This window comes from Dreissena polymorpha, chromosome 8, assembly GCF_020536995.1.
Source record: "Dreissena polymorpha isolate Duluth1 chromosome 8, UMN_Dpol_1.0, whole genome shotgun sequence".
Classification (NCBI taxonomy): domain Eukaryota; kingdom Metazoa; phylum Mollusca; class Bivalvia; order Myida; family Dreissenidae; genus Dreissena; species Dreissena polymorpha.
Window position 1 is genome coordinate 25,009,896 of NC_068362.1, and position 9,557 is coordinate 25,019,452.

General features: G+C 32.9%; 2 protein-coding genes across 10 annotated transcripts in view; one reads left to right on the plus strand and one right to left on the minus strand.

The window, feature by feature from the left end:
• LOC127840808 (uncharacterized) overlaps positions 1-9,557 on the minus strand; it is a 251,389-nt gene that overhangs the window by 151,562 nt on the left and 90,270 nt on the right. The gene's annotated exons all lie outside the window — the stretch shown is intronic.
• The window catches only part of LOC127840806 (CAP-Gly domain-containing linker protein 1-like), a 52,952-nt gene that overhangs the window by 4,797 nt on the left and 38,598 nt on the right, over positions 1-9,557 (plus strand). The window contains exon 1 of one of the 9 annotated variants that reach the window (XM_052369221.1): positions 8,877-8,995. The exons of 5 other annotated variants lie outside the window; for them this stretch is intronic. In XM_052369221.1, the coding sequence (XP_052225181.1) occupies positions 8,981-8,995 (15 nt within the window). In that variant the 5' untranslated portion in view covers positions 8,877-8,980. Of the gene's footprint in view, positions 1-8,876; positions 8,996-9,059; positions 9,191-9,557 lie in introns of those variants that run through there. 3 more of the 9 variants (XM_052369225.1, XM_052369223.1, XM_052369224.1) reach the window with 3 other exon arrangements.

Here is a 9,557-nt window from a genome sequence, read left to right on the forward strand (position 1 = left end):
GATCCTTGGCCTCAGCATTCTTGAGTTATCATCCGGAAACCATTTGTGTCATAGTCTACAAAAATCAGTACAAACGAGGAAAATTCACATTTTCGTTTTTTTGTCATTTTTAAAAAGATGAATGCAAGCTTAAGTCTAATCCAAAGTTTTAGGTTTCTAACTATAATAGTTTTTGAAATATTGAGTTTTGAACACATGCATCCTTTATACGATCTTATAGCTAATTAATGGTTTTCTATATCAATTGACATTGACAACAACCTCTTTTGTAAATACAGTATACATGCATTTACTGTATAGCATTCACACATAGATTCAATGCATTAGTAGAACTGGCCATGTTTTTCACATTTTATGTTCAAACAAAAACAAACATTTGAACACAGTGGTTGCCATGGTAACGAATTTACATAAAATAGATTATTTTCATTAAAATTGTCTAAATATCAGGAATAAACTGAATATTTACGTTTTTGTCAATTATATGATAAAACTGCTTACAGTCAATGATCTTTGTTTCAACATGATATTTATTTAATACAAAGTAACAAAAAGAATCTAAGAAAATAGGAAGAGTTATAGTGCAACATGTCCTTTTATTTTAAAAAGATCCACATATTTTACAGTGTATTTATTTCAATCCATTAAAGACTTCGACCAACGTAAACATCATACATGGAATTGCCATACATATATGCTGGTAAAAAAGTTAATGTACAGACATTTTGCTGATGGTAATCATGGTTACCAAGGCAACAAAAAGATAAAATATCGATTTTTACTGTTTTGAACAGCAGAAACACCTTATTTTATCATTAAATCCTTTCGCATACATATCAAACATGAACAAGAACAACATTATTTGACAAAACAATTTAACTACAATTTGTTTACGAAACCCAGATAGTAAAACCTTCATAAATAAACACAAATAATAACGACATGTACTTCTAATATAGAACAGACAAAGATGAACATGTATTAATTTTAAGGCATTAAAAGGTACCTTCTATAAATCAGTTAAAATTTACATAGTAACATTTTCATATTAATCGAATTAATTAGATCAACAAAGAAGTTTATGCCAATATAATGTTTCCATAGCAACCAACAATCTTATTTTACATGTAAATGTGTTTCACAATCATGTGTATGATGAGCTACATCAACAAAAGTTATATATTACCGCCTGTCATAATAAATGAACACAAATGATCAACGGTTTATTTATATGGCTAAATGTTTTTACAAACTTTATAAAACATGTTTCAAGGCATGAAAAATTCACCAATGAACAGTTTATATGGTAAACAATAACATATAATTTGGTAATCAAAACAAATAATCTAAGACTTTTTGACAAACAGAATCATACAATTTTCAACCTTAACAGTGTTCGCACAGACCTTAAGAAGTGCTTGAAAATAAAGATTTACCTTGAAAAGTACTTAAAAAAATATGGAGTGTTTAAAAATGCTTATTTTTGACCATAGCCTTAAAACATGCTTAGAATGTGCTTGAATTCGGCTCCAGACTGCTTGACAATTGAAATCTTTAATTTCTATGCCATTTGAAAGATCGATATAAATAGTTTCTTTAAAGGGGGCATGAGGCGAATCGTGGATTAAACATTAACAGGCTGTAAATGAAAATCGACGAATCCAATTGTAACCAGTCTCGCCAGTTACGGAACTACCCTATTGTTCATCGTAGACGTTTGTTATCGCCCTGCAGCGAATCATATTTTGCGCTGTATGTACAACTATAGCCGGAAATATCCTGATCGATTATATTGGTATGTGGGAAATCTGCGCGAAAAACAAAATAAATTGATCAGAAAACAAAAGGCAACACTTTTTATACGAAACAATAGCAACGCACATTGTTTTTTTTCTTCGATGAGCGACATGATTCACTTTATTTTTTATTTTTCTTCATAGCATTGTATTACATATATCTCGGAACAAATACTTCAATCTTAAACATGAATGCATAATTCCTTCCTCTGCATGTTCTCTTCAAAAGACGAAATCTTAAGAAAAATAAAGCATAGTTATACCATTGTACATCAATGTACTGCAACTTCATGAGAATGTTTGCTATTGTTAAACAATGTTTGCTTTATGGGGATTCAAGATGAAATTTATCTTTCAGGTGTTTCCAAATACGAGTCCATGAATTATTATCAACTTAGCTATCTTGTTCAAGTCACCATGTTGTGTTTGCTTATTAATTTTATATCTGTGTTCAATAACTCTTTGTGTCAAGCTTGGGCATGAAACAACAATTCAGCAAATAAGTTGATTGACACGCAGTCGCTTTAGTAATCTTACGCTGATACTGGTTATCTTTTTCTGTTGGTAGACTTATCTTGAGACCAGTTATGACGAAGATCAAACATGGTCTACTGTCCAAAGATCATTATGTCGTTATCGTGGGCAAAGATCATGTTTTTCTTTCCATGATGCACACTTTACAAGATAACGATGATAAGTGTCACATGGGAAGATGACAACTCAACCTGTTTGACTGTTGATTGTGTGAAGCCCGAGTTTTTAAATGTGATAAAGCCTCGTTTGAAGGACGCATATTAGCCTGGGTGTACTTTAGTTACCTGAATCCTGTGTTCGTGATTACCCTTTTTATGTGCTTTAATATGTACATTCTATGTCAACATTATGAACTACCTAATTACAGTATATTTTACATGGTCAGTTATAAAACATAGTTAAAAGTAATTGATTTTTGCTAATCAAAATAGCCAATTGGTATACTTGAATTTCATGTAATTTTGCTATTAATTTTTCACACATTTTCATCAGTCAGTTAACATTTTGTAATGCTAATATCTAGTCATTTTAACCACTAGTTCATTAAATCATTGTCTTTAATTTCAAAATATAATGATAAAGTAACCATATAATCACAGTTTGGGCATCACGTGTGCTCATGTAGTGCCTTAGTCATTTGTTGATTGGGGCTTTGAGATTCATTTGAATTTATGATAAATCATTGACATTATGAAAACGGGATAAAATGCGTGTGTCGTTAGGAAAAGGTTTTATTGCACTTGTATTTGTTCAATAAACAAAGTTTAAAATGAATGGATGGGTGGACGGGGGATGGTATAGGATGGTTGGATGGTTGGATGGATGGATAGATTTGGGTGGGTTTCGGATGAATGGGTGATTGGAAAGAGGGAGGGACAAACGACTTGACTTACAGACAGTCTGACATCTACTTGATAAGCTTTTATAATGGTTCACTTAAAATTAACTACATATGAATACGAAAAGTTATATAAAATTATTAATACTCCGTTAAATTATTGGCTTTATGATTTTTACTAATATATAAAAAAATTGTATAAACACAGCCACTTGTTTTTAGCTCATGAAAGCACAATATGCACATGCTGAGCATCTAATTTGCCTTTTGTCCGTCGCTCGTTGTGCGTCATTCATCGTCAATTTATCCTGTTAACACTCTAGAGGCCACATTTATTTCCAATATTCATGAAACTTGGTCAGACGATTTGTCTCAATGATGTCTCGGTCGAATTCAACGATGGGTCATGTGAGGTTAAAAAATAGGTCAATGGGTCAAATTAAAGAAAAAGCTTGTTTACACTCTAGGAGCCAATTTTTTTCCAATGTTAATGAAATTTTGTATAAACATTTGTTCTTATAGTATCTCTATTGAGTTTCAAAATGGTTCTGGCCCAAAAACATGGAAACCAAGGGACGGGCAGTTTGCCTTATACGGCTATAGTGAAACATTGTTAGCACTCTAGAAGTCACATTTTTGATCCCATCATGATGAAATTTACTCAGAACATGTATTATTATCATATGTCGGCCGAGTTCAAAAATGGTTCCGTTAGTGGAAAAACATGGCTACTAGTGGGTGTGGCAGTTTTCCTGATAAGGCTTTAGTAAAAACTTGTTTAATCTCTAGGAGTCACATTTTAGTTTAATCTACATGACGCTTTCAACAGCAACTTTTATGAATAAATCTGTGTGTCATTGTACGGGAACTTTGTGACCTTTCTCAAAACAGATTATACCAATGGGAAAAGTGCCTTTATCAAATTTAAAGATTTCTCTGATAGGTCACATAACCCCAAACCGGAAATCCAGTTTGTAGGGTTACATGCAGTCAACTTGATACTAAGCACATATTGTTCAGCGCATGCTGCCTAGGATTTGTAAAATACATTGCAAATGGTGTGTTTTGGTGTAAAATTGAAGATATATATGTAAGCAATAAGAAAAAAGTCATGTTTGTGCTTTACTTTTTCTGTTGATGGTTCCCGGCTTTGAAAGTAGGTCATACTATTTGAGCCCAAAATGGCCGCCTCCACAGGATGTCAAAACCGGTGTGCCGAAAAGGTAAATATTTTGAGTTACGACGTATAGAATTTAATGACATGCATTTGTTCAAAAGATTATGCATTTATCTTTCCAATGATGTATTATGATAAAGTGACTTATCGCTTGATCATGGTAAAAGATGATATCGAACTTCAACTATTTTATATGTAATATAGAAGGAAATTAATCGCGTATGCGTAACCTTTTAGAAGAGGGCGCTCAACAAAGCAACGGTTACTTCCATTTAATTAAAAAATTATAAGTGTACATTGTCGATCAGAGCTCGGGGGCATTTCATTCTTCGAAAGCATGCATATATCTCAAGTTTCGATATTTCTTCATAATATAATTATAATTGTATTTCCATTTTTATAACGCCACGCTTCAATCACGCGTAGCTCAAAGTAACGTCGACAGCGTTTGTACGGATTTCTGCTGACCACGTCACATTTTACTATTTCGAGTCACTGCGACCTTGACCTTAGACATAGTGACCTGAAAATCAATATGGGTCATCTGCAAGTGATGATCAATGTACCTATGAAGTTTCATGATCCTAAGCGTAAGCGTTGTTGAGTTATCATCCGAAAACCCTCTGGTGGACTGACCGACCTTCCAACCGACAAACTGACGGACCGAACGACATGTGCAAAACAATCTAACCCCTCTCTTTCGAAGGGGGGGGATAATAATAATAATAATAATAATAATCATGGTCATTGTCAAATATCTCTAAAAACAACACATGTAAGGCGTCCTCTGATTGGCGTACACTCAAGGGTCAGTAAAAACTGAACGTCGAATTACAATTTTGAACGTCGAAATACAAAAAATGTACTTCGACATGCATATTGTAGAAGTACAGTTCTCTTTTTAGCTACTTGGTCTTGTTGACTTTCGACCCAAATGGTACGCCATAAATGTGTATTTATACTATAGCCTTCAAGGTACTAATCCGATGTTTGACGGAAAGGGCTAAGAAAGTGCGATTGTGGGTCAAGTTCCCCAGGGGTACTACGTCCCCGTACCCCCATTTTTTTCCGTACCAATATTTCTTCGTACCCATTTTTTTTTCATACCCAATTTTTGTTTTCGTACCCAATTTTTTTCGTACTTTAATTTTTTTGGTAACCGATTTTTTTTTGCAAATTTTTTTCGTACCCACATACACAACTGTGATGATGTAGATCTACTTAAATTGATGCTTTTATATCCATCCTCTTCAAAAGCATCGTCAAAAATTTCGCCGTGGTGTAATGGATATGGTATCCGCCTAGCGACCAGGTCACGGGTTCGATCCCCACCGCGGGAGCGTTCTTTAGATCTCCCCCAATGACACCAAGTACTGGTTCTAGGCCCAGGAAACGAACTCGAGAGCATTTATATGAGCCTTAGGCTTTCGATGCAATCGAGCAAAAATCAAAAGGTTTAAACTAAAAGCATCGTCACACCAGAACTGTCAGTACTTTGATTCTGTTGGCGGGCGGGTTTGATGAAAGATCGATGAAAATAGCGAAAATGTCTAAACTGTCGTATTGGTACTCGTTTTCTTGTTCTGGCGGGAAAATTTATCCCTTTGATGTGCTAGAAAGTACAAGAACAACGATATGGAAGAATTCCGACACGAAACGTTTCATAGACCAAACTATCAGAGTTTTAAGTTTTGAATGTTTTGAAAAAACAACAGTTGTTTGAACATTAAATTTAAATTAGTTGTATGAACCCCAAATCAAACTAGCTGTGACATATTTATGTTTAAGTTTACTTTTGGTTTGACATATTATTTGATGTTCCAGAGATTTTACGAAAAAGAAACACTATTCATTGTGCATATTTAATAATCATTAACAAGAAGACAAACGCAGAGCTCAAGTATTGACAAGAGCTTATTTGCCATGCTTTATCAGCATTTCAAGGCTACATATTGTTATGGCAAACTTTAGTACTGTCAATGTTTGAATTCGTTTATTTCCTTAGCATTTAGTTTTCAGCATTCAAATATTTCCTAATCTGCGCACTTGCACATTCCCGAGTTGTTATTTCATCGTGGAACAGAAGACAAAATATAGTGAGCATTTCAGATTACATTCTGGGTGTAACATTCGTGCATGTTATCTTTTATTGTACTGTTTGATCATTTATCAGGCTGAGGTACACGCATATTGTTCGGGGTAAAAAACACACTGAATTGTTGTATGTGCACGAATGACATTGGTGATACATGTTTGTCTAATCAGAATGGTAACAGTCAAAAACAGCAAGCTGTTAAAACCTATTAAATGCAGATCTGAATGTATTGCTGTTAGATATGCCAGGTCAGATTAAATCTTTCTACAGGTGGACTTATGTTATACAATCAATTTCAAAATTACAACTGTTTTACGTCTTTGCAATTCGACATGCCTAAATTTTATTACATATTTGAGCGATTATTCTAAAGTCCGAAAACCATTCACATGTATTCGTCCTATTCGGTATATGGAGCAACCAATTTATTTGTTTTTCTTTTGGAAAAATTAAAGTGACACAGTAAAATTCAGATTTTAATACTAGCAGGTAAATAGATATATATAATACGTGTACTGAAATAGAAAACAGTGAGATAAACCACGACTGACAATATGTGTCTTGTATGGGTAGCCCATTTCATGTTAACATTATACTTGCAAGTTAACTCTCTGCTGTTCAAACACCGTTATAGTCCACATAATTCCGCACAACACATTTTGAAATATATATTTACATACAAATGCTCCAGTAAACCACATTTACTTTGAACATCTGCATCCTTATAACCAATCATACAAATGTGCTCGGCCTAAAGTACCGTACATATTGTACAATACCGAAATGTCAGTGTGCAGTCGTCAGCGTATTCCGATACTTCATTGCATTAAGTGCGACACAAACTTCTTTTCAAACGTTTTTAACAAAGATGTGTTATTCATTATATTTAATTATTTTACACATATTAAATATTCAGTTATATTATTATTAAATAGTGTTACATTCTAAAAATAAATCATCATTTGCAAAGCTTATTTTATGGCGTCTGAAAATGATTGATCGTATGTGTCGTATTGATGACATTGTTGTTCTGGTTTGTTTTTTAATGTCTTTCTTTGTTAGCGGACGGGTTTGATAGGTTGCTCACAAGCCAGGTCGATGAAAAGGGCGAACCTATCTAAACTGTCGTATTGTCGTCCTGACGGGAAAATGTATCTCTTTGACGTGTAAATTTCTTTAAACCCACCAACAAGCAATAACGATATGGTATAATTCAGCCTCGATAAGTTTTTTGACCAAAGGATCAGAGTTTCTAGATATGAAAATTTTGAAGACAGAATGAGTTGTTTGCACATTGAAATTCAGTTTGTTGTATGGACCCCATGCTTAACAAACTGTCAGGTTCTTATGTCTATGTTTACTATTGGGTTTCAATTATTTATATTCAAGAACTTTATTCTAAAAGAAGGAAAACAAGTAATTGCACATAATAATTTATCTTTTACATGAAGACCAACGCAGAGCTTAAGTATTAACAACAAGGGCTGATGTGATATGCTTTATAAGCAAAAATATTGTTTCGGCACACTTCAGAACTATCACATTTCTAATTCGTTTTGTTTGCTTAGTACTTTAAGCATTCAAATATGACATAATCTGCACATTTTCATATTTTGTTATCAATTTGAAACGCTTGAATTACAGACACAGTCACGAGTTGTAATTTTATCGTGGTGTCGAAGATACAAATTGAGTGAGCAATTTAGATTTTCGATAAAATTATGATGTGAGCAAACTTATGGGCATCCTATTTTGTAAATTATCTTCAATTGTACTGTGTGATCATTTGTCAAGCATTTGTATAGACATATTGTTCGGAGTTTCAAAATTGCACCTAATGCGTGTATGTGCACATACTACATTGACAATACATGTTTGTCTAATCAGAATGGTAACAGTAATATGGTAGATATTCCAGGTCAAAGATAACATCTTTCTACAGGTGAATGCATTTTATACAAACAATTTCTAAATTAATACGGATTTACATCTTTGCAATTCGTCATTCATTTATTGTAGTAAATATTTGAACGATTATCCAAAAGTCATAAAACCATTCACATTAATTCGTTTTATTCAGTATAAGAAGCAACAAACATATTTTTACTTCAAGTTAAATTGATAAAGTAAAATTCCGATTATTATACTAGCAGGTAAATATATGTAATTATTACATGTATTGATTTAGAAAACAGAGAGATACTATGTGTCTTATTTTGGTAGCCGTTTTCATGTTAACATCATACTTGAAAGTAAAGTTAAATCTTTGCTATGTTAAACATTATGTAGTGTAATATCAAACACCATGATATTCCGTACAATAAAGCAGCATGTTATAAAAACATATTTACATTCAATTGATCCAGAAATTTATATTTTCATTGAACATCTGCATCCTTATAACCAATCATACAAATGTGCTCGGCCTGAAGTCCGTACTTATTGTACAATACCGAACTGTCAGTTTGCAGTCGTCAGCGTATTCTTATCAGTGATACTTCATTGCATTAGGTGCGACACAAACTTCTTTTCAAAAGAAGATGGCTTCGAACGAGGTTAGTTTGCTATTCTGTATAGAAACATATCATATAATGTATTTAACTGCATGCATGTATTGCAACATTTATTAAGTTGTGTGTTATTTTGGAAACTTATAAATGCATTCATTAACAATAATTCGAGATATATGATTTATGTGTTTGAACATATAATAGTTTTACAGGAAAACCTTACTACAGCATATGTATTAGGTTTGTTTATGTTTATTTTCATTTTAACAAAAATATGTTAACAAATCAAGATTAAATTCATTTGTAAAGCAATTGTGAATATATTAAAAAAGATTACATTACAATCATAGAACATACAAAATATACAGATCAAACAAGATGATTGGTTTCCTCCAGTTAAGACACGTAACTGTATAAATGTTGTTTGGGCCTATTTAATAGTTTGAGGTGAGTTTTTTAAATACATTATTCTTCTAAATATATATATAATATTTTGAATATCGAACGCGGGTAATGTCTTATTGTGTTTGGAAAGTCATTTTATATTCTTGTTTTATTTTGTTTTATTTTGTCAAATGTATTAGTTATCATGATCGTGTTCGCTCAC